This window comes from Sus scrofa, chromosome 2 (assembly GCF_000003025.6).
Source record: "Sus scrofa isolate TJ Tabasco breed Duroc chromosome 2, Sscrofa11.1, whole genome shotgun sequence".
NCBI classification, from domain to species: Eukaryota; Metazoa; Chordata; class Mammalia; order Artiodactyla; family Suidae; genus Sus; species Sus scrofa.
The window spans coordinates 60,355,417-60,377,891 of record NC_010444.4 but is presented as its reverse complement, the minus strand read 5'-3'; the positions used below and the strand labels follow the sequence as shown (position 1 = coordinate 60,377,891).

General features: G+C 59.7%; 2 protein-coding genes across 4 annotated transcripts; one reads left to right on the top strand and one right to left on the bottom strand.

The window, feature by feature from the left end:
• DDA1 (DET1 and DDB1 associated 1) lies at positions 906-10,724 on the top strand. Its single transcript, XM_021083567.1, has 5 exons — positions 906-1,059; positions 5,605-5,685; positions 5,853-5,904; positions 6,737-6,798; positions 7,997-10,724. The coding sequence occupies exons 1-5, from the start codon at positions 1,057-1,059 to the stop codon at positions 8,105-8,107; spliced, it is 309 nt and encodes a 102-aa protein (XP_020939226.1). The 5' UTR covers positions 906-1,056; the 3' UTR covers positions 8,108-10,724.
• Positions 10,644-20,698, bottom strand: ANO8 (anoctamin 8). 3 transcript variants are annotated; one of them, XM_021083565.1, is made up of 19 exons: positions 20,368-20,698; positions 19,434-19,544; positions 19,189-19,321; positions 18,868-19,006; positions 18,691-18,787; positions 17,937-18,053; positions 17,732-17,859; positions 17,472-17,633; positions 16,991-17,143; positions 16,746-16,872; positions 16,566-16,621; positions 16,388-16,462; positions 16,029-16,160; positions 14,819-15,631; positions 14,384-14,575; positions 14,151-14,282; positions 13,960-14,070; positions 12,173-12,839; positions 10,644-11,342 (listed from the first exon to the last, which is right to left on the bottom strand). In XM_021083565.1, the coding sequence occupies exons 1-19, from the start codon at positions 20,417-20,419 to the stop codon at positions 10,963-10,965; spliced, it is 3,777 nt and encodes a 1,258-aa protein (XP_020939224.1). In that variant the 5' UTR covers positions 20,420-20,698; the 3' UTR covers positions 10,644-10,962. The 3 variants fall into 3 exon arrangements, with proteins under 3 accessions (XP_020939224.1, XP_020939223.1, XP_020939225.1); XM_021083564.1 differs by having other exon boundaries at positions 20,314-20,697; XM_021083566.1 differs by lacking the exon at positions 16,029-16,160 and having other exon boundaries at positions 20,314-20,695.

The following is a 22,475-nucleotide window of genomic DNA, read 5'->3' as shown; positions in this document are numbered from 1 at the left end:
AATGTCGTGATTCCCACGGTTCTAGGAAGGCTTGTGGAGAGTTGGGAGGGATATGAACCCAACCACCTGCCCCTTGGGGATGGGCTATGTGACTTTGAGCAAGACCTTAACTCTCTGAGGCTTATCTGGCTTCTACAAAATCAGGTGCTCGTTTCTCCCTTGCTGTGTTGTTGCTGGAGTAATAATACTAACTTCCCCTTAGTAACCTGAGGAGTACTTCCTCAATAAATCCTTGTTCTGTCCAGGCTGTCAGGCTGGTGAGGAGTTGGGAGGTAGATTCGTACGCAGGCAGTTTGGACATAGTGGAGTCAGGGCTGGTAAGAGGGTGGTGAGGGCTATGGGGCCATGAGGAAGCACCCGACTTGGCATTGGGAAGAACACAGGGAAGGCTTCCAGGAAGAGATGGCAGGGTGTGGGAGGGCCGAAGGAAGGAGGGACTAGAGAGGGGTCAGCATAAAAGGTGGACGAATTTGGCTGGAGGGGCCCAGGATATGGGGCCGAGGAGGTGGGACTGAACCCTTGGGGTAATGAGGAGTCACGGGAAGTGTTCGAAGAAGAGTCTGGGTTGTCAGTTCAAAGATAATTCAAGCAGCTAGTGTGGAATAGCTTAGATATGCTGAAACCTAAGATTGGGACCCTGGGGAGGAGGCTGAGAGTGTCATGGTGGGTCCCCACCTCCGGGACCTCCAGGTGCCGCAGACTACAAATTCCAAGAGGCTTTGGGGGCAGCCTCCGCCCACTTCCGGAGTTCGCTGCCCCTCTCTTGCAATTCCCGGGCGGGGTTTTGCTCCCTCAACCGAACTTGACCACGAAGGGAGGAGGCGTGACGTCCAATGGGCGCGTGACTTAGTTAGATCAGGCCAATGGGAGCGCGCAAAGACCTTATAGCCTAGAGGCGGGGCTAGAGGGCGGACCAATGACGGACGGGCGGCCACACCATCAGTGTGGGCTGTGCGGTGGCTGGAAGTTACTGTGCGGCGGCGGCTAAGAAGGCGGCTGTGGTGGCGGCGGCGGCAGCAGAGACGGTGGCTGAGGAGGCGACGGAGGAAACAGAAGATGGTGAGGGTGGCTGCCGGGGCCGTACTCCCCCCTTCTCTTGACAAAATGGCGCCGCGGGCCCACCCACCCCCAGTAATCCCCCTGGCCCCTCACCGTCCTGCCTGGCCCCCTCTAGCCCGGCCCGCCCCTCCCTTTGACCCGTGCCCTTCGACCCCTAGACCCCTGCTGCGAGCTTCCTGCTGACCTCGCCCTGGCTCCATCTCCGACCCCTGACCCACCTAAGCTTTCAGGCCCTGACAAGTCATTCATTTCCGGGTCGCGGTCCCCCCGGAAATAGCCTAGGGGTGGGTATGGGGTCCCCCAAGACCCCCATCTCAGGTCCCGTTCTCCGCGCGGTAGGCCTGGGCTTTTCCAGTTTGAGAGGGCTTAGGAGGCCGGCCTGAGCGTCGGGGCGGGGAAGGGGCTTGATGCCTTGACGTGCGGGGCTTTGTCGCCAAAGGAAGTGCGACATCGCAAACTGCCCCAGTCCCCCGACCCCACCTCCAGATTTCTGCCCTGACCAGCTCTAAGAGGGAGTAACTTCGTCTCTCCAATCACCAGGCCCTACCTCTGTTAAATGGGGGTAGCAATAGTTCAGACCTCATACGATTGCGATAATTTAGGGAACTGACGTCTTAAAGAGCTTGGGATGGTGAACGCTCAACAGATGAGCTGGGTTACTCAGGGATGTTGACATCCCCTCTCAGCTGTCTCCTCATCTTGAAGTTGGGTTAATGCCAGCTCGTGGTTGGGAGGTTAAAATCCCCCCTGGGCCGCTCACTCATCCTGGGATTTGGGTCTGATGGTTCTTTGGGGTTTCCTGTCTCCACCTGTGAAGTGTGACACAGCCTCAGAGTTGGGTTGAAGCCCCCTCCGTTCCCCACACTACTTGACATCTTCAGGGCTGACAGGGGTAATGAAAGCTTTTGTCAGGGCAAGTCAAATCCCATTGGTCCTGGACTCAGGGTCCCAGCCCACAAGCCACAGTCCTTGGGGTGTGGTGGGGGATGGGCAAAAGAAGACTTCTTGTCACAAAGGGTATAGGAAACTGATAAGTGCATTCCTAGCACGTGGATCCCCAAGCCTGGGTGTTGTCCTTGATTCCTTGCTGCAGCCTCATTGCCCACGCCCAGACCATAGTGGGTTTTGTTGGCTCTGCCTCCAGAATGAATTCTAATTTTGTCCTTGGCTCCCCACCCTGGTCCAGGCACCTCTACCTCTCACCTGAACACCTGCTGCAGCCTCCTCCCTGGTCTCCTTCTCTCCATCCAGCCCCACTGGCAGTCCAGAACCAGAGGGAGTTTTTAAAGATGTCAGTCAGATTATACCACTTTCTAGCTTACAAAACACTCCAGGGGTTTCCTGTTGTAACCCCAATGAAACCCCAGCTCCCCCTCAGTCTCCAAGGTCCCTGCCCATCTCTGTGACCTCATCTTTTTACCCCCCACCCCCTTGAGCTTCAGCCACAGTGGCCTTGTTTTCACATTTTCACGCTCCAAGTCCCTGCCATCCCAGGGCCTTTGCACTCATTACTTCTTCTGCCTGGAATGCACCTTCTCCTGTGAACATCTCAGAATCCCCCATGTCTCTCCTCTCTCTGCACACCATTTCTTTTCCTCGTCTTGCTTTGGTTGGGTCACTGGCAGGCTGCCTACACAGGGACTGGCACACAGATAATCAGTGAGTGTTTGCTGAGGCAGTGGATGATAGCTTCTGGACCCAACTGTAGCTAGGATTTGTCTGGCTGAGTGAGGATTTCTCCCCGTTTCCAAGACCTTATTTTCCTGCTTAGCTGACAGGAAGTACTGGCCATACCCTGTCTTCATTCATTTATTCAGCACAGATTGATGCTAACAGCTGCCCTCAAGGGAGCTCTGTGCAGAGCTCTCTCCCTGTGTTGTCTTACTGAGACACAGAACAACCCTGGAAGGGGTCCCTGTTGTGGCCCTCGGTTCACAGCAGGGGTGGCCAGGCTGAGAAGTCACTTGTCCCAAGTCACACAGAGAGGGAAGGTCCCATCCAGAATTGAGTGCAGGCCCGGGGCTCCCGCATCTCTCACCACTCTGCCTCCAGGCCCCATGTGAACCCTGTCAGGGGCCCAGGGTTGAGCCAGCCTCACCCCGCCCTCTGCCTCAGGGAGGCAGATATGTAAACAGATGATTTCTTTGGGGTATGAATGTGGCTCTAGCAGAGGCTCCCAAGGTGTCAGGAGAGGGAAGGGGCAGGGGGTGTTTTGAGCTGGCTGGAGAGTTGGTGGGTGTTTTCCACGTGGAAAAAAGAGGGGCATTCCTGGAGGGTGGCACAGGCTGAGGAGTTGTGTGGCAGGAGACCAGCGTGTGCCAAGCTGAGCCCGGGCTGCGAAGGACTTTGGGTTGGGGCAGGGACCCCTCCTCTCCCTTCAGGTCTCAGGCTTGCATCTGGGCAGCACTCCCTATCCCTCAGACCAGCCAGCCTTCCCCACCCCCACCCCTGCTGTCATGGGCCTCACATGGCACCTTGTGGTGCCCTGTCCTCAGGCCACTGTGCATTCACTGCACAGCTCTTTGATCCACAGCCATGTCCCCAAACACTGGCTGCTTCCTGGGGCCGGGAATGGGTCTGCTGTGGCTTTCCACAATGCCCTGGTCCCTGGTGTGGGGCCTACCACATAGCTGGATCCTGAGAAGACCTTGCTGGGTTGCTGGATGGCTGAAGCTGGCCCCATAGTCGGGCTAAGCTGAGGCTGAGATCCTGGGACAGGGGAGGCAGGTTTGAGGGGCTCTGAACTGGCTCCAGGGCAGCAGGTCACCTGGATGTGAGGACCATCTCCTGGGTAGGAGCAAGGGGGCCCAACCATGTTCTGGCTGCCCTAGTCAGCCCATCCTGCTGAGGTCTTGCTGGGGCCCAGCAGAGGCGGGATTAGGCCCCACGGAGGTGAGGACTCCTGTTCCCACCTGCCCCAGAGGGTGATGAGGGATCACCTGAATAGTGACTTCTGCGAGGACACTGCCTGGTGGAGGGTTCCTGCAACCTGCAGGGGAGCCCTCGGCATTCCAGCAGGGAGACGAGGCGTCACATGACAGGAGCTTGGCATCTGAGGTTGGGCAAATGGGGGTGGACTCAGCTTCCTTGTCTTCTCTTTGGGTCTGGGGAATCTCGAACGAGTGTTACATGACCTTGCTTCCTTACTTTCCTTGTTTGTGGGGGGGGGTGACTCCAGCTGGGGAAGACCTTGGTCCACGTGGGAAGCCCCTCCCAAGCTGTACCACTCCAGTCCTGATCTGCTGGGAAGTCCCTCCCTGCCCCCAGCTCTCAGTCTTCACCTCTCCTTGAGCACCCTGAGGCTCTTGTTGCCTCAGGAAACTGAGGCAGACATAACTCCCATTGGCCTTTATTCACCCCATCTTGTAGCAGAGACCCACACCCTACCCAGACTCAGGGTTTTCCCCTTCCAGAACCCCCACCCTTCCTTGCCCAGCTGGTGCCTTGATGTCAGAGAAAAAGGACTTTCTGGAGCTTCCCGTGTTGGGGCACAGTGGGAAACGAATCTTACTAGTATCCATGAGGATGCATGTTCAGTCCTTGTCCTGGCTCAGCAGGTTAAGGATCTGGCATTGCCGTGAGCTGTGGTGTAAGTTGCAGACACAGCTGGGATCCTGCAAGGCTGTGGCTGTGGTTTTGGCCGGCAGCTACAGCTCTGATTTGACCCCTAGCCTGAGAACTTATATATGCCCTAAAAAGCAAAAAAGAAACGAATTTTCCAAGAGTCTGGGCTGTGAATGAATTCTCTCCCTGGCTCCCTGGCATCTTGTGGGCCTGAAACCTCTGGTGCCCAAGCCCATGCCCCAGGCAGCGGGGGGCAGGGAGGAGCCAGCCTTCAGGTGTCTGACCCTCCCCCCTTCACAAGGCAAGCATCTCCCCTCACAGGGCAGCCTCGGGATGTGGAGACCCTGGTTCACATGGTGTTTGATGGAAGCTCACCCGGGTTTAAAAAGCTGGCACTGACACTGAAACTTAGATTTCTAAGTTTCCTCTGGCCTCAGAAGCTTGATGAACCCCGATCTCTGGGTCCTCTGTCCTGGCAGCCCCTGTGTCCCAACTGTCCTTTCCCCTTCACCCAGGCTCCCGTCCCCCATTTATTGTTACCTGAGCCCTCGGGGTTTCTTCGGGTGGGCTCCTCTCTCTCCATCTCTATACAGGTGCATAAATGAAGGTGCGACCCAGAGTTTAATGTCAACAAGCACAGAGTCTGCAGTCAGATGGGCCTGGGTCCAGCTCCCTACCCTGCTGCTTACTCCTGACTTGAAGCAAGTGGCCTAACTGAGCCTCAGTTTCCCCACTTCTTGCCTGGTTACAGGGCTGTTGTGAGGGCCCTGTGGGAGACCCTGGGGTCACTTACTTTGTTCTGGTCATAAGAGTGGACACATCAGGTAGGCAGCTCAAGGGTGCGTTCTGGAGAACCTGAGTGACAGAACAGAAGGAGGAAAACTGGATATTACCTGGTGGCCCATCCCCCCACAGCTGCTCTGGGATGGGGGGCCAAGGTTGCTGCCTGGTTTCTCATTTACCGTCTTCCCTGTCTTCTAGGCAGATTTTTTGAAAGGACTGCCTGTCTACAACAAAAGCAATTTTAGTCGCTTTCATGCCGACTCTGTGTGCAAAGCCTCGGTGAGTGTGAGGGCCATGAGCTGCCCCCCCCCCCGGGGGAGGGGCCAGGAGGGATGTGTACCCCCCACCTCTTTTGTTTTGCATTGGAGAGTGGGTGCTGAGTGAGGGGTGAGGGGACCCTGGGTCTGTCTGCTCTCTTAACCCACGCCTTCCCAACCCTCCCACAGAACCGACGTCCCTCAGTCTACCTGCCCACTCGGGAATACCCGTCCGAACAGAGTAAGTGGTCTCTGTCATTCTCCTTCGTCCCGGCTGCTGAGGAGAAGGGCCAGAGGGTGGTGTGGGAGGTGACCTGTGCGAAGCTGGGCGGCTCCCAGCCCTAGGGAGCAGCAGGAAGCCTAGCTTTCCCTGTGACCCTGCTGATCTCCATGCTGGCATCCAGAGCCAACCCCGCAGGCTCCTGAGTTGGTCCTCATCTGCTGCTCACTGGCCCTCTCCTCTCCACCTCCCATCCACTTAGGTGTCCCCTGCTGGCTCCATGTCAGATTTAGCCTCACCCTGTGGGGTGGGGGATCCAGCCCAGCCCAGGGTGAGCAGCTTGGGGAGGGGACATCTAGGTAGACGAGCCTACAGCAAAAGGCCCCGAAGCCAGCAGAGCAAGGACCTCAAGGTTGTTTATCATGGTCATGGTGTTTTATTTTAAATCCACCTGGACCCTGCTGGGTGTGTTCTGTGGTCACTAGGGCACAGCTATGTGTATCTGTGCTCCTGCTCTGCCTGGGGAAACACCCACGTGAGCTGGCGTGCCGGGGCTCGTTCCCCACCCGAGGGTGGAATCCGTGCTCTTGCTCGACTTAGAACTTGGCCTCTCCCTGGGAAGCAGGGACCCCCTTGGGGCAGCCAGCTCAGGCCCCTGCTAGTGGCCTGTGCTCGAGAGGGAGAATACTTGGCTTCCTGAAATCTCCTGCTGGATTTGGGGTGGTGACTTAAGTCCCAGAAAGGCCACCTAGGGCAGGAATGGCCCAGAAGCCAGGAAGGGGTAAGCTGGTCCTGGGAGGGCAGCTGGCTCCCCCAGCCTCTTCCTGCAACTTTGTCTGTCTTTCCTCCTCAGTCATTGTGACAGAGAAAACAAACATTCTTTTGCGCTACCTACATCAGCAATGGGACAAAAAGGTGAGGGGCTTTGGGTGCTGGGACTTGGGGAAGGAACATGGTGCCCGGCAGGGGGGCTCTGAGTAGGGGAAGGACTCGAGTGACTAGGAGACCTAGAGTGTTTGAGTCGGGCCTTGAGGGTGGAATAGGAGTTCACTGGGTGATCCAGGAGAAGGAAGAATGTTCTAGAGGAAAGAATGGCTGTGCAGAGGCCACAGGGCTCTGGTGCTCAGGGACGGGCAGGGGTTTGGTAAGCTGTACAGAGGCCCGGCTCCTCACAGCTTGTGGGGAGCATGGCCCTGGTGGCAAATAGACACAGTGTTGTTACTTGGAATCTTTGTTCAATGGTGAAAGGTACATACGATTAAAACTCCAGGCACTACTGGGAGGTGTAGCTGCAGCGAAAAGTCACGGTCCTCATCCTCCCCTCAAGAGGCCACCTTTCTTTTCTTTCTTTCTTTCTTTTTATCCCCCTTGTTTGGCCTCCCCCTGACATATGGAGTTCCTAGGCCAGGCATCAGATTGGAGCCACAGTTGCGACCTAAGCCACGGCTGTGGCAATGCCTGATCGTCTACCCACTGTGCCAGGCCTGGGATCAAACCTGCGTCCCAGGGCCCCCAAGATGCTGCTGATGCCATTGCACCATAGAGGGAACTCCAAGAGGCCACTGTTCTTACAAGATATTTTTTTCTTTTTCTTTCTTGAAAATCTGCACATGTTGTTTTGCGTGTGGTCAGGTTGTTTTTCCCCTAATTTCCCCTAATGTGGAGCATTGGATCTGCTCTGAGCCAGGTTGAAGGGGATCCCATGACAAAGTGCTGCTCAGAAAACCCCAACTCCTTGGCCCTCCCCCTCCCTCCCCAGCCTCACAGGCCTTGAGTCCCACCAGTGGGGAAAGCAGATTTTTCCAAAGCAGCGCACTTCCTTCTTTGGCAATGTGGGGGCTTCCCCAGGCGGCTCTGCCCTCCAGGAGGGTGGATGGCTTCTCTGAGTGTCTGAGAAATTGGCTGTGTGTGGGTCACTGAGGGTGCTTGTGACTCTTTGAAGTGCCCATCACAGGCCGGTGTTCCCCGGGGACTGAGGCACGGTGGGGCAGGTCCAAGGGTCTGCCCAGCCAGGCCCTGGGTCAGCTGCCCCTCTCCAGGGCCAGCACCAGATCTCAGGAGCTCCCTCCCCTCCTTGGAGACTCACAGCCCATCTCCTTGCCCTGCTCCCCAGAATGCCGCCAAGAAGAGAGACCAGGAGCAAGTGGACCTCGAGGGCGAGAGCTCGGCGCCCCCCCGCAAGGTCGCACGGACCGACAGCCCAGACATGCATGAGGACACTTAAGACTCACGCTCCCCCACAGGCGCCTCTTGTCTTGTCTGCTCCTCGCCTGCCCGCCTTGTGTAAGCGTCCCCCCACCCCTCCGCCGGCCCGCCCACGCCCCGCCATCCACACCACTTCCAACCTCATAGGAGCCGATGTATTTATTTTCCTTGAGTTTTTATTTATGCTGTAAGATGTACCAAGCGATGGTTAAAGGGGACGTCAGACCCAGTAGTGTGATGTTGATAGATGCTTTTTAAAAAACAACGTTGTTATTCTCCTTCCCCCCTCCAGTTCCCCCTCCTGCCCCCTCTGCAAGGGTCTAGAGCTGGGGCCCTGCTGCGGCCGGGCGGCAGGTGTGGAGGCCTTCCTCCTGACCCCCACCTGCCGTTCTGGGCCTTAAAAACTTTGCCTTGTCTCGAGTTCCACCGGGACCTACTCTGTGCCCAGACCTTGCTCTGAGCATGCGTAAGGGGGAGAAGTCAGCCCTTCTGGATTTTTCTCTTAAGTCATTTTATCATGGACTAGTGCGTGCTCCGTGTCCACCCCAATAAAAGGATCTTTCCTACCCGACCTCGAGTCTTTGCTCGGCGTGCCTCAGCCCCAGAGGACGGAGCCACTGAAAGTCTTCCCGTCATCAACAAGACGAGCCGAGAGAGGCCCCCAGACACTGGGGCCCCAGGACCAGCTGGATTCTCTCAGGGCCCTGCCACGGCTATCTCACTCAGAGCCAAGACCTGCCTGGACCCGGCCCTCTTCCTCACCCGCCAAGGTGTCCCCAGGACCAGGACACCCTGGAGAGACAGACAGTCCATGCTGCCAAGGATGGAGCTGTGGTGGACCCCACTCCCAGGACCCTGGCGAGCAGGGCGGCATGCCCATCAGCCACCATGGAGACAACCCAGGTGGCCTGGCCTCACACCCTGGCTCAGAGAGGAGACACACGGAGCGCCTTGGATCACCCAGCCCCAGTGCTGTTGGTCGGCAGGTTCCGCGACCACTCACGGGCACCAGCTGGGCTGGGTCTGGGCCTGAGCCTGGGGACGTAGGGGACATTTGGGCTCCAGGAAGAAGGTGTGAGGCCCTGACCACTCCATTTGGGTACAGGACCAGCAGGGTTGCCCCTTCTCCCCCCACCAGCACTGAACGGGAGCCAGGGTGTTGAAGCTGATTGCTGGGGTGTTGGGGGTAGTGAGGGATTGGGCCGTGGAGCTAGGGAGGCAGCAGGCTGCAGAGGAGTGCCTGCCTGCCCCAGATGATCACTGTGGAGGGCCCAGCCTGAGGCAGACTGCTTGGGCCTTTGTTGCCCAGCGCCTCCTGAGTGCAAGTTTCCAGGGGCAGCCGCCCAGCTTTGCTGTGGGGCCCAGCTCTGGGGGCGTCTACAGCAGTGTTCAGTTCTTGTGGTCACAAGGCAGTTGCTAAGGAAATGCAAGCTTGACCGTGGTCATGCCGAGGTGGGCTAGGTCCCTGGAGGTTCTCAGACCAGCCTGGAATCCCCATTCCGGGGGGGTCGGCCTAACCCTGGGCAGGTGCCTGGTGTGGCCATTTGTGGTGGGCTGAGTTGATGGCAGGACTTCTGCTTCAAAGGCCATGGGACAGGGTGGGAGCAGGCTGCAGCCTGTCCTTCCCCGAGGCTAGCCTATGCCTCCCTGGCCCCAGGTCTCCCTTTGAAGAACTGGGTTCTGTGTCCGGCCAGGGCTATCCATGGTGTGGGTGGGGGTCCATGGTCTCCCTGTGGTCTGCCCAGCACAGGCCCCTGAGCTGGCCTCCTGCCTTTGGGGCTCCCCTTACTCACTCTGCTCCTGAAAACACCAAACTCTGCCTTCCCATACCTCTGTGCCTTCGCACAGGCTGCTCTCCTGCCTCCAGTGAACCCTGATTTCTCTTTGCCAGCCCCTCAGAGCGTCCCTTTCTCACACTGGCCCCCCCAGCCCTGGGGCGGGGCCTGTCAGGCACCTGAGCCTTAGGATATGGACACGCCTGAGGGTGGGAGAGGCCACGTCCATCCTTGATGACACAGTAAAGAGTTCCAGTGACTCCGGTTGGACAGCCATCCCACAGTGGGGCATCCTGGCCCTTTTCTGATGCCAGCCCCAAATATGCCACCCCTCTCAATATTGAGACTTGGCACCAGGCGCCTTCTGATTTCCACACCCCAAGTTTTCTCCTCACTGCCCCTGACTCCTCAGATGGCAGCCTGAGAGGCAGGTGTGGCAGAAGGGGCGCCCCTGCAGGTCAGAGGCCCAAACTGCTGAATCCTAGCAGCACTTTGAGATTTCTTCCTTTGTCTAGGAGGCTGAGGATGGGGCCTGAGGCTCTGCAGCTCCTCCCAGGGGCTCCTGGGCCTGGAGTTGGTCCCCAAATCTGGGCCGTCTTAGAGGCAGGGCAGTCTGGAGTTTTCCATCTGTGGCCTGGAGACCCAGTTCTTAGGAGGAATTCCCCAAGGGTCACAAAACAGGAGGGGAACCCACCCTGGCCTGCCAGACCCCCAAAGAGCTGGCACAAATCTCAAATCATTGGGTCCCTTGAGTTCCCTTTCCACGGCTCCGTCCTTGGGCACTGTTGAAATATACTTTTTATTGCATCTCTGCCGTTTTACAAAAATATGACAAAATAAATTAAAAACAAATAAATAATCACCTATTCTGTGTGTGTTTTCTGTTGGTTTTTTGGGGTTTCCTTTCGCTTTCCCCCATCCTGGTCGAAAGGAAAACGGCAGATAGAGGGGCTCCAGGCCCCTGGCCCTGCCCCAAGAAGGGGCAGCCAACACTGGGGTACATTGGCCCGACCCAGGCGATTTCTGGGTGGCGGCCGCAACCCCCACCCCGTCCAGGATTGATATTGCATATGAAAACAGGAAGGCAGGGCGGGCGGAGCTAATGCCAGCCACTGGGCCAGCACACCGTCTGGGGACTGGGGCTGGGGCTGGGGTTGGGGCTGGGGCTGGGCGAGGGCGCCGGGGGCTCCGAGGTGGGAGGCAGTGGCGGCGGCGGGAGGCTGTAGAAGCTGGCGTCCCCCGGCAGGGGCTGGGGGGCGGGCGGGGGCCCGGCAAGGGCGCAGGGCGGGCACTCGGCGGCGGCAGGGGCCTGGCGGGGGGCGGCGCCCTCGCCCCCGCAGCCCCACGGCCCGTCCCACTGCCAGCAGCCGGTGGGTGGCGTCGGGGGCCGGGGCAGCGGTGTTGGCGGCGGCGGCGGCGCAGGGCTCCGGCTGAGGCGGGTGCGGAGGGCGGGGGCGCCCACGGGGGCCAGCGCTGTCCCTGCGGAGGCGAGAGGGGCCGTTCCGGGGAGATGCCGCCCCTGCCGCTGGACCCCGCTGGGGACCCCCTGCCCGCGCTCCCTCCCGGGCTTTCAGGCACATGGAGGGCCTTATTGCTTCTGATCAGTGACAAGGGGTGGGCTTCTTCGGATGCGTCCCCCGCCTCTGGGCACTGGGCCCCTCCCCCTCACAGAGAGGACAGTCTGAGGAAGTCCCTCTGACTGCTGGCCTATGTCCCTGGTGCTACAGCTGCCACCTCTGGGGCTCCCTGGGATAGGCTGCTGGACCTGGGGCTGAGATGAGGTGGGAGAGGCCGCGGTGAGGCTTGTGGCTCTGCTGCAACCCTGAACTCCCTGTGGGTGGGCAGCCCCAGCCCCACCTCCAAGGAAGGCCTGCTCGAACAGCTGGGCTGCAGAATGGGGACTTGCATAGAGGCCTGGGGGGTCCAGTCCCCCCAGAGTGAGCTGGGTGTGGGGTCTCAGGGGGCAGGAGAGGCTGGGCCAGGTAGTGAAGGGAACTTCCTCATCTCTCCTGGCACTGGAGCACGGCAGGCTGGCGCCCTGGGAGGGGCACTGGGACAGGGGGCTTTGGCATCCCTCCCTGGGGGTGAGGAGGGTCAGGCACAGGGCTCCAGGCTCTCTGGGGTCCTGGAGAGACTGAGTTGGCTTTGACCAAGAGGCTCCAGGTACCAACCACATCCCCAGGTGCCCAACTGGGACCGGAGACTGGACCTCCTCTGTCCCCCTCAGCCCCTCTCCCCAGGCCTGGACACCCCACCCCTACTCCCAAAGCCCAGCCCAGAGTCCCCACCCCCGAGTTAAAGCTTGTGACCTGAGCCTTCCTCTTCGGGCCGGGGTGTGTCCGGCTCCTCAGCTGAGGCCTCGTCCACCGGCCCACTCCGCTGGGCCCGGCCACCGCCACTGCTGGGAGTCCCGTCCTGCCGGGCCTGCCCGCCCGCCCCGTTGGACCCAGCCTCAGCTCGGGCCCCGCCGAAGGGGAAGAGCTTGCCGGCATGGAAGGCCTTGGGTGGCGAGTGGCTACGTTCGGGGTCCCGCCGGGTCTCGGGTGACTTGAGGAATTTGAAGCTGAGGAAGGCTGGCAGGCGGGTGTCACTGCCTGTGGGCGACTGGGCAGGGGGTGGCCGGGTGGTGAGGCTGGTCCCCGTGCCAGCCAACGAGGACGTGGCCCCAGAGGACAGGAACTTGCCCTGCAGCGGGATGATCTGCTTTAGCTTCATGACGTTGTTAGGTGCCAGCAGGGACCCTGGGCGCTTGGGCCGCTCTGGCCCATGGCCACCTGCCCCACTGCCCTTGGCCTTGGCTGAGGCCTTCTCAGGGGCAGTAGGGTCCAGCCCGGAGCCCTCAGCCCGAGCCTCCTCCCGGCCACTGGCGTCTCGCTCCTTCCGGGCGTGATGCTCCGCATGGCGCTGGCGTTCCTCCTCCTCCCTCCTCCGCCGCTGCTGCTGCTGGTAGCGGTGCTGGGCTTGGCGCTCGTGTCTCTGCGGGCAGAAGGCAGAACGGAGCCTTTATAGGGACTGGGAAGAGGAGGGGAGTGTGAGCACCAGCCCAGGTGCTCTTTGCGAAAGTGGGGAGAGATCTACACACTTAATGGGCACCAAATGCATCCCTGGACCCACACCGGTGCTTTCTGAGAATTGAGAAAAGAATGAACATTTACTAGCCACCAACTCTGTCCCTGGTCACATGCCAGACACTGTCTTAGGAATTGGGAGAGTGTAAACAAAAAAATGGACCTCAACGTTTCCCTTCTTTCTGGAGAACTGGTGAGAGACAGCTGTGACTGGGGCAGACCAGAGACTTTACTGGCCCAAACAGTGGCCAGTAGTCACACGTGGCATTATCAATGCCAATTTAAATAACTGAAATAAAATAAGATAAAAATTCTGTTTCTCAGTGCACCAGCTAGTTTCAAGGTCTCGTTGGCCATCTGCAGTGAGGGGTGACACGGGCAGCGCAGATCTAGAATATTTCCATCACCATGCAGAGCTCCACCCATTGGCGCCAGTGAGCTCCTTGGCCTGCTTGGCAGCTTTCTGAGGAATGCAGCAGAGGCTGGGCTTCTAGGAAGCATCAGCCATGTGCCTGGCCCCAAAAGGGGCAATGCCGGGCAAACTGGCAGATGACAGTACATGCATGCCAGCCTGGGGCTGGATGTCACCAAGATTCTGGAAGGGACTGGACCCCTTTGGAGCGCTACTTATCACACCAGGCTCTGCACATTTGCCTTCCTACTAAGGTTTTTTTTTTTTTTTTTTTTTTTTTGTCTTTTTGCTATTTCTTTGGGCCGCTCCCGCAGCATATGGAGGTTCCAAGGCTAGGGGTCGAATCGGAGCTTAGCCACCGGCCTACGCCAGAGCCACAGCAACGTGGGATCCAAGCCGCGTCTGCAACCTACACCACAGCTCACGGCAACGCCGGATCGTTAACCCACTGAGCAAGGGCAGGGATCGAACCCGCGACCTCATGGTTCCTAGTCGGATTCGTTAACCACTGCGCCACGGCGGGAACTCCCCTACTAAGGTCTTGACTGCCAGCCAGGCAAGGCAGAGAAGCCCCATGGAACAGAGGAGTAAAGCGAGCTGGGGCTGACCCACATACCTTGAAGGCTTCTCGGCGCTGGTACTCCAGCTTGGCCATCTCCTCGGCCACCCAGCCTGGGATGTCGGGGATGGCCACGTGGATGAGGTACTTGAGGAGCAGAGCGAAGTGCTAAGGTGACAGAGGAAGAGGCTGCAGGCGCGGGGATGCCCACCCACCGCCTGGCTCCCCTGCCCGGCCACCAGCCCCACCTCGAGCACCACCACGGACACGATGGCCGCCTCGGGGCTGAGCCAGGGGAAGAGGCGCTGCAGCTGCCCACACTGGCCAATTAGGTAGCAGTTGACCACGATTGCCAGGACACCCATGACTTCCATCACCTTCTGCAGGGGGACACTGGGACTCAGGTGGGGTCCGGCCACCCTCCCCAGCCCCTGCTCCTCCTCGCTGCACCCTGGCTCGGAGCCCTTGGCCCTCCTCCCACCTGCCACTGGCCAATGCTCTCCACCCGCTGCCCAAAGGGCCGCTGCAGCCCCGTGCACAGCTTGAGGGCGTCGCTGCGGATCTCGATGAGGTTGTTGACCAGGGCACAGAGGGCAGCCAGGGGGAAGGCAGACGAGAAGAGCACGACGTAGCCGAACTGCACGAACATCTCCTGGTAGTCCTGGAACGTGTCCTGTGGGCAGGCACCTGGGTGTAGCCTAGGGCTCTCCTCTTCCCTCAGACCAGGATCCCTCTTCCCCAGACCAACTTTCCTCTCATCAAGCCTGCCTCCCTCAGATTATCCTGCATGGACCCGGAGCTTCCCCCTCTGGCAGGTTCCCGACCACATCGAGGGTCCCATTCTTCCATCCTTTCACCCTCACCCTCCTCCACCCTCAGACTGTGCACTGTGCCCCTCTAAAGATGCCCTCTGCACCTCGTATTTCTTCATACAGCTCTCGAGCTCGGCCTGGGTGAGCTGGGGCGAGTGTTCCTCCTCAGGTGGGTCGATCCAAGATGACCGGTTCTGCCGCCGCTGCCTCCGGGCTGAGTCACCCGAGCCCGGCTCTGGGTCCGGGCCCCCATCAGGCCCCTGGTCCCGGCCCTCACCTCCGGCCCGGCGGAGCAGGACAGTCGGGGGCTCACGCTCAGGGCTGCTCGGAACCCCCTCGGCCTCGTCGTCCTCCTCAGCCAGCGTGAACACACCAGGTTCCAGCCCCTTCTCCACCATGGTGGGGCTCCCCTCCTCCAGGAGGGCCTCTGGGCTTGGGCCAGGCCGCCGCCGCCCAGCCCCCCGCTCAGCAAAGCTGACTTTTTTTAGCCGGAGCCCGCAGTCCAGAAGGCTGCCCTCCTCGCCTTCCTCTTCGTCCTCCTCCTCTTCATCCTCCTCCTCCTCCTCATCTTCCTCCTCCTCCTTGCCCCCCAGGGGCCCATCCCCCACCTCCCCACCTTCCCCCGCTGGCCGCCGCTCCACTGTGGCCTCCTCCTCCTCCTCAGGTGCCCCACAGCCCCCGCTGAGACACCTGCGACCTCCCCCGCTGCTGCCGCCACCGCCACCCTCTTCAGCCTGGGTTTCGAGGCGGCGGGGTGCAGGGCGCCGGAGGCTCAGCAGGCCCAGCAGGGCACGGGCCAGCTCCCAGGCGGCCCGCAGGCCAAGCTCGCCACGGCCCAGCCGCCGGTACAGGTGTGGCTGCAGGACCTCGCGAACATTCTGGAGGAATTGGCGGGTGATCAGCAGAGTGGCCAGCATCTGGGGACAGGAGGGGGCAGAGAGAGGCCACGTGGGGGGAGGGCAGGGCCCTGGGCACCAGGACAAGCGGCGGGAACTGGGCACCCACGCTCCTGGAGCATGCTTCCAGAAACATCCTGAACCCAATTTGGACATCCCTGGATAGGGAGGCAGCCCCAAACTGCAGTCAGTCTAGCCAATCTCCCGGGCCGGCAATACGTGTTTTCAGGCCTCCCTGCTTGCAGCACCGGCCAAGAGCTGAGCTGGTGCCCAGGGCCCCTAGGGGCCCCTGCTACCTGCACCCCATCAGCAGAGCCATGTCCCCTCAGAGCATGCACCCTCGGCTTGGCATGAGGCCCCCAGCACAGCCACACTGCCCACCCCGGCGAGGCCCTGAGGGCTCGCCACCTGCCCATACTTTGGCCCGGGCCATGAGCAGGAGGCCCCGGAGGGAGAGGAGGAGCAGACGGAACCGCAGGGCCACGAGCGGGACCAGCACCGCCCAAAGCTGCCGCTCGAGGCTCTGGGACAGGGACAGGACGATCAGGAGCTGTGGAGGGACCGACGGACAGGTGGACGGACAGATGGGGTGGGGGGGCGACAGGCAGAGAGAACACACAGACAGACAGAGAGGAGAGAAGGATGGAGGAGGGGGGAGGGGCTGGAGAGCCCATGGACCCCAAGAGCCAGGTCTGGCCCCCCCTGCTGGCTGCCATAGTGGGAAGCGGGGGGGGGGGGGGGGGCGCGCGCCGACACTGCCTCAGGCCAGGGTCTCACCTCTTTCAGGCGCTCCATGTCCTTGAGGTAGAAGCCAATGTAGAAGAGGCTCAGGTATGAGTTGACGAATTGGAACTGTGGGAAGCAGGTAGGTGAGTGGTCACCCTGCCACCTCTGATCCCAGGAGCCCACATGTGCTCTCCACAGAACCCCTGCCTGCCTGCTGGCCACCACTCACCAGGACGACCTTGATGATGAGGTGCTTCTCATAGGCGCTCTCCAGCCGGTAGTTTTCTGGGGGCCAAGGAGGCAAATGAGGGGGTAAGCCCAGATCCCCATGGGCAGCAGGGACCCCATAGGGCAGTGGGGCCCTGCCTCATGGGGGGTAGGCAATGGGACCTCCCCTCCCAGGGCGTACCCATGTCGTTGAGCCAGATAGCCAGCTTCTTGTAGCCCTCGGCACTTGCGCTGACCAGCAGGGCCAGCATGACTTTGGGCAGGAAGCGGGCAAGACGTGGCAGCCCCTTCACGCTCAACACTAGCTCCTGCAGGGGCAGGGGGTGGGTGTCACAGGTCACCCCAGCAACTTGGCTCAGCTCTGGGAACACCTGGACAGGTGGTTGTCAGGTGGAGGCCAAGGCCAGGGCTGGGGCCGGAGGTCACCTGTAGCTGGAAGCAGCCGAGCATGAGCAGGAACACGCAGGCCAGGCAGGTGAGGCACAAGGGGAGACTCACAAGCAGCTGGAAGAGCAGCCGCTTCCAGGGTGGGTAGTAGAACTCCTCGGCCCGAGTCACGGGGCTGATGCGTCGCACGCCCTGGCAGAGGGTGGGGGCCGGGCCCAACATGAGATCAGAGGGGCTGCCTCTGCCCTGTGCCCTTCCCAACTCGGTGTCTCTCTGTCATGCTTTGCTATCTCCATGCCCCCACCTAGTGCACCCTTCCCATTCCCTCAGATCTAATTGCCCACCCCTCACCCTCAGGGCATGCAGAGCCCTCCCCCCACTAGCACATCCTCTTGGAGCTGCAGCCCTATTTCATCCTTCCCCTTTGTTCCTGCAGTGCCCCCACCCCCTGCCCATTGTACTTTCTCTCTTTTTTACCCCATTCTTGAAGTCCTTGGACTCAGACTCCATACCAACTGACCCTGAACTGGGGTCGTGGCTCCTCCACGGCTTCCCCAGGTGAGTCCAGCGTCCCCCACTTGTAGGCCAGCTCCGCCCCCCTCCGTTTCCACTCCTCCAAGAACAGTGTTGACCACACCACATTGAAGAGGGCAAAGACCACGCAGGATACATCCCGGCTTGTCTGGGGGTGGCAGAGGAAGGCTGACATGTTGGCTGGCCCAGCCCAGGAAGGAGGGATGTCTTGGGCGTCCCAGCCCCTGTCCAGTCCACACCCGGCACCTGGTCAGCCTCTGTGAAAGTGTACAGGACAGAGCCAAAGACGGCCGGGTACACCATCGCCGATGTGTAGAAACCCAGCCAGGCGAAGTACATGGCAATTTTCACGCCAAAGTAGTCGCAGATCTCATCTGCCAGAGACAAGAGGGTCCCAGTCAGCCCTGCCTGCCTCCTGAGACCCCCGCCCACCCCTTGGCCCGGGCCACACCTAGAGGCTGGTTTTCACACACAGCCTGTACCCATGACTTCATGAGGCGGTTCAGGATGCGCTGCTCATGGACTGGGAACACCTGCTGGATGATCCCGCGGGCTGCCAGTTCAGGGACTGTTGGGGGACAAAAGTGGATGACCCTACCTTTCTGCCAGTGCTGAGCTTGGCCATCCCCTCTTGGCTGAAACCCGTCACAGATTTTTGCCTGCTCTTAAGCTTGCAGAGGCTTTTCCCAGGAGAGAAGTTCTGGATGGAAGTTTCTTCTTCAAAATTTGGGAGGTGCAGGGGCAGGTGGGGAGGTACAGGAAAACTGGGAGGGTGGGGGTACCAGTGGAAACCATGACTTAAAATAGAGCTATTTGGTCTCAGCTCATTGCTCCAAACATCTGAAGAATGGTGCAAAGCTGGCATTAGAAGGTGAACCTGAAGCAGCTGATTTTCTGGAGGGGAAACTGAGGTCTGCGGTTGCACCACACAATACATGGAGTGCTGTCCATGGTCCTGCCCCAACCTGCTAACCCAGAAAAGGGTTTCCCTTGGACCTGCCTCGGAGGCGACAAGCTCCACCCCTTTGCTGAGGCCACACCCTTCCAATTCATTGATCGATCTCCAGGCCCCTCCCAACTCCTCGGTAGCCCCTGATTGGTTGCACTCAGGCCCCGCCTTCCTACCCCTCCTACTTTGAGAGCTGTCCTCTAAGAGCCCCCGCCAACTCCCCACATGAGTAGAGTGTTGGCCCCGCCCCACTCACTGATTGGCTGGTCCTCCAGAAAGCGCACATTGTGCAGTGCCTCGCCCTGCTTGGCACGTAGGTTCTGCAGCCAGAAGCGGATGATGCTCTGGCGCTCCTGCAGGGGACAGGGCGTGAGCACAGGGAGCAGCCGGCCACGGGCTAGGAATGTGCGCTGGGGGCCAGAGCCGGCCGCACCTGGGAGGTGAAGAAGCGCAGCTCACTCTCCACATTCTCGTAGATGAAGTCCTCCTCGCAGGAGAAGCCGCGGGTGCCCCCGCCAAACTCAGCCTTCACTGCTTTGCGCAGACCCAGCTCGTCGGCCCCTCTGAGTAGGCTGCGGGAAGGGCAAGGGAGGTGGGATCACAGGGAGACCCTGGCTCACCATCCTGGAACTAGGGATGGTGTACCTGGTGGCCGTCTGGGACAAATGCAGGGTGGCTGGATCTCGCAGTTGGCACTTGTAAGGGCGGGGAGCTGAGTAGCAGGGTCAGCGAGAGGCCAGGGACAGGGACTCGCCTCTCATACGTGGCGGTGACGAAGAAGGCATAGGCACGCGTGTGGCGGTGATGGCGGACTTGCACGATGAGCTCGGGGATGCCCACACGGATGTGGTTCAGCAGCCACAGCAGCGTGTGGTCATCGGTCGTGTCTGCCAAGGGTACAGGGACAGATGGGTCTTGCCACGAGTGGTCCAAGACCTCCTACAGACTCCCACTCAGAGAAGCTTAGCTCAGGGGCCTTGGGCTACTGGGCAGAAGTACCTGGGAAGGTCATCAACACATCGCAGTTCTCTGTAGGCACTGTCTTCATCCATGCCTTGTGGGACACCAGGTACCGACCCACCTGCAGGAGCCGCTTCCCAAAAAGCTTATCTGGGGAGCAGGCAGGGCAGGATGGGGTCAGCCCACTCCTGGATCAGGACCCTGGCCTCCAGTCTCCGCCCCTCCAGCCCTGGCACCTGATCACACACTCGCCAGGGCTCCTGGGCATTCAGCCTGGCATTCAAGGCCCTGTGAGCTCTGGCCTTGGCTTGTTTCCTTCCCTCCACGTCCTTGCACCAGCCAGGTCCTTCTCCAGGAATGCCCTTCCCCCAGGTCCTTCCTTACAAATCTTACTCATTCTAGAGGCCCAGCTCCGCCTCCAAAACCACAATCGCTGGGCACTCACTAGCAGCTCTGAGCGCCTCACCACATTATGTCATAGCTTCCTCATAGCAGGGTGCGGTTCTTACCCCCATTTCACAGGTGAGGAAACTGAGGCAGAGAGCATCTAAGTCACGCGCTCAAGGTCACACAGTCGAAAAGGGATTTGAACCCAGGACTATGTGATTCTGTATCCTCTATGGAGAGGGCCTCCCAAGCGCATCACTGCCGGGCCGCGATCCCGTAGCCCAAGGGGTGACTAGGCTCAGCCCGGGGACGGGGCTCTAGGAGGGGCGTGTCCGTGTCTCTGCTCTGGGACCCCTTAACCGCTGCACGGTCACAGCCGCGCCCGCCGGGCCGCAGCCGCAGTGCCGGAGGAACGGGCCCCTCGACTGGACTCCAGGCCCGGGACCGCTGAGTCCAATCCCGCTCCCCGTACAGCCGCCGTGAACATCCCAGGCACCTGCAACCCTGTCATATTCAGGCACTGCACACATACCCAGAACTCCAGACGCCGGGGCTGCAGGCTCGCCCTCCGGCGGAGGCCTCTTACCACGTTCGTCCTCCAGGGACGTGCCCCCGGCGCCGGAGGCGGATTCGGCCATGGCGAGGGCAGGGCGGGTCAGGAGCTGCGGGTGGCCCAGGCGCCGGGGGCCCGCGGGCTCATGGGGCCGGTGCAGCAGCCGAGTGCGCTGGAGGTGGAGACAAAGGCCGCGCCCGCCCGCGCCGGCCGCCGTCCCCGCGTGCCCGAGATTGTTTCTCGTCCCCGTCCGCGCCGAACCTCGATTCTCCTGGGCCCAGCGCCCGTCGTTCTCTGGTTCTCGACTCCGCCCGTGTTGTTTTCTGAGTTTCGTTCTCGCCCGCCCACCTCGCTCTCTGGTGCTCGTCCCCGCCCGCACCGAACGCGAATTCTCCTCCTGGTCCCCGCCCGCACGGTATTCTGGGTCTCGTCCCCGCCCGCCGTGGACCTGGATCCTCCGCCTCCTAGCTTTAGTTTCCACATCTGTTTGGAATCCGAGGTGGACGTGGGAGGGGGCGGACCTAGTCGGGGGAAATTCCTGGTAGCAGAAATTTCAACCACCGCAGCAGGGATGAGAATAAATATATCAGAGCCTGCCTTAGGGCCTTAGCACATGCTGTTCAGCTATCTAGGACTCTCTTCACACCCTTTGTCCAGTTAACTCCAACACCTTTAAAGATGTAACGTCCTCAGAGAGGATCTGATTGTGTTACCAAATTTAGCAAATAAAAATACAGTCCTTCTGGAGTTCTCAACGTGGCGCCGGGGAAACGAATCCGACTAGGAATCATGAGGTGGCAGGTTCGATCCCTGGCCTCGCTCAGTGGGTTAAGGATCCGGCGCTGAGGTGAGCTGTGATGTAGGTCGCAGAGGTGGCTTGGATCTGGCGTTGCTGTGGGTGTGGCATAGCCTGGCAGCTGTAACTCCGATTCGACACCTAGCCCAGGAATCTCCATATGCCGCGGGTGCGGCCCTAAAAAGCAACAACAACAATAATAATATTACAGTCCTCCTAGTTAAATGTGAATTTCGGATAAATGAATAAATTTTCAGTATGTCCCAAGTATTGCATGGGATATAGTTACACTAAAACGTTACTCATTGTTTATCTGAAATTCACATTTAACTGAGTGCCCTGTATTTTGCCTGTCACTTGGACCTCCCGACCACCCTGAATGGCCTCCTCCATTAGACTGAAAAGCCAGCGCGCGCAGAGTCCCAGGCAAATTCTGTTCTCACACAGTAGGCACTTGATGTATACTTTCGACAGACAGAACTCGGAGACGGCGAATGTCATCGTTTGCCCTTCTTTACAAATGAAAAAATTGAGCAGAGCGAGGCATGGGGTCTTTAGACCTGTATCCTGTTCGTCTTCCCAAAGTATATGAGCGCCGCCCTCCCGCTCCGTCCTAGAACCAGAGAATTAGTCGTGCGAAAGCGTCCTGCTGAGATCCCACCCGTCCGGTGCCTGGAATTCCACCATCTGCGCTTTATTCCATCAGCCGCCGCTGTCCTGGGTTAACCTGAAAGTAATCTCTGAGACTCCCCTCTGGCTTTCGGGGAGCCATAGACCAACCGAACACTCAACTCTGCAGCAGCAGACCTGGGCCAGAGTAGCCCAGAGGGGCGAGAGGACTGTGCTGGGGGTTCTAGGGAAGCTTCCTGGCAAAGGGGACCTTGGAGCTAGGCACTGAGGCTGAGCTTGTCAGAGGAAGAAGGGTATACGAGGCCATGGAGACAGCGGGAGGAAATCTAGGGAGGGGTGAGAACTGTAGAGTTCCGAGAAAACTAGAAATCTTCCCAGAAGTATGGACAAGATTTTCCCAGGGTCAGTGCATAGGTTCCCCGGAATTCTCTCCCGGTCACTGAGATGCTCTTGCTTCGCCTAAGGCTATGTAGTGGCCAAACGGGACTCAAATCCTTTCTTCTCCATAATTCCCACCGCCCTAAGCCAAGCCCTGTTCTTACCCCCACCCTCTTTTCCGGTATCTCAGATCCCTGCTGCTCTAGGATCCCAAAAATTCTGTCTAATGTTGCAGGGGGAACACCATTTAGCTGCACCCGGAGTGCTAGCACCCTGTCCTTTCCTGGAATCAGCCAATAGAAGCTAAGATCTTCAGTGGGTGGGCGGTACGTCTTCT

Coding starts and splice junctions, on each gene's coding strand:
- ANO8 (XM_021083564.1), bottom strand. CDS start 20,419: ATGGCCGAATCCGCCTCCGGCGCCGGGGGCACGTCCCTGGAGGACGAA. Junction 15,632..16,028: donor TGCTCATGGCCCGGGCCAAA/GTATGGGCAGGT, acceptor TCCTGTCCCCAG/ATGCTGGCCACTCTGCTGAT. Junction 11,343..12,172: donor GCCCGAAGAGGAAGGCTCAG/GTCACAAGCTTT, acceptor TCGCCTCCGCAG/GGACAGCGCTGGCCCCCGTG.
- DDA1 (XM_021083567.1), top strand. Junction 5,686..5,852: donor ACTCTGTGTGCAAAGCCTCG/GTGAGTGTGAGG, acceptor ACCCTCCCACAG/AACCGACGTCCCTCAGTCTA. Junction 6,799..7,996: donor ATCAGCAATGGGACAAAAAG/GTGAGGGGCTTT, acceptor CCTGCTCCCCAG/AATGCCGCCAAGAAGAGAGA.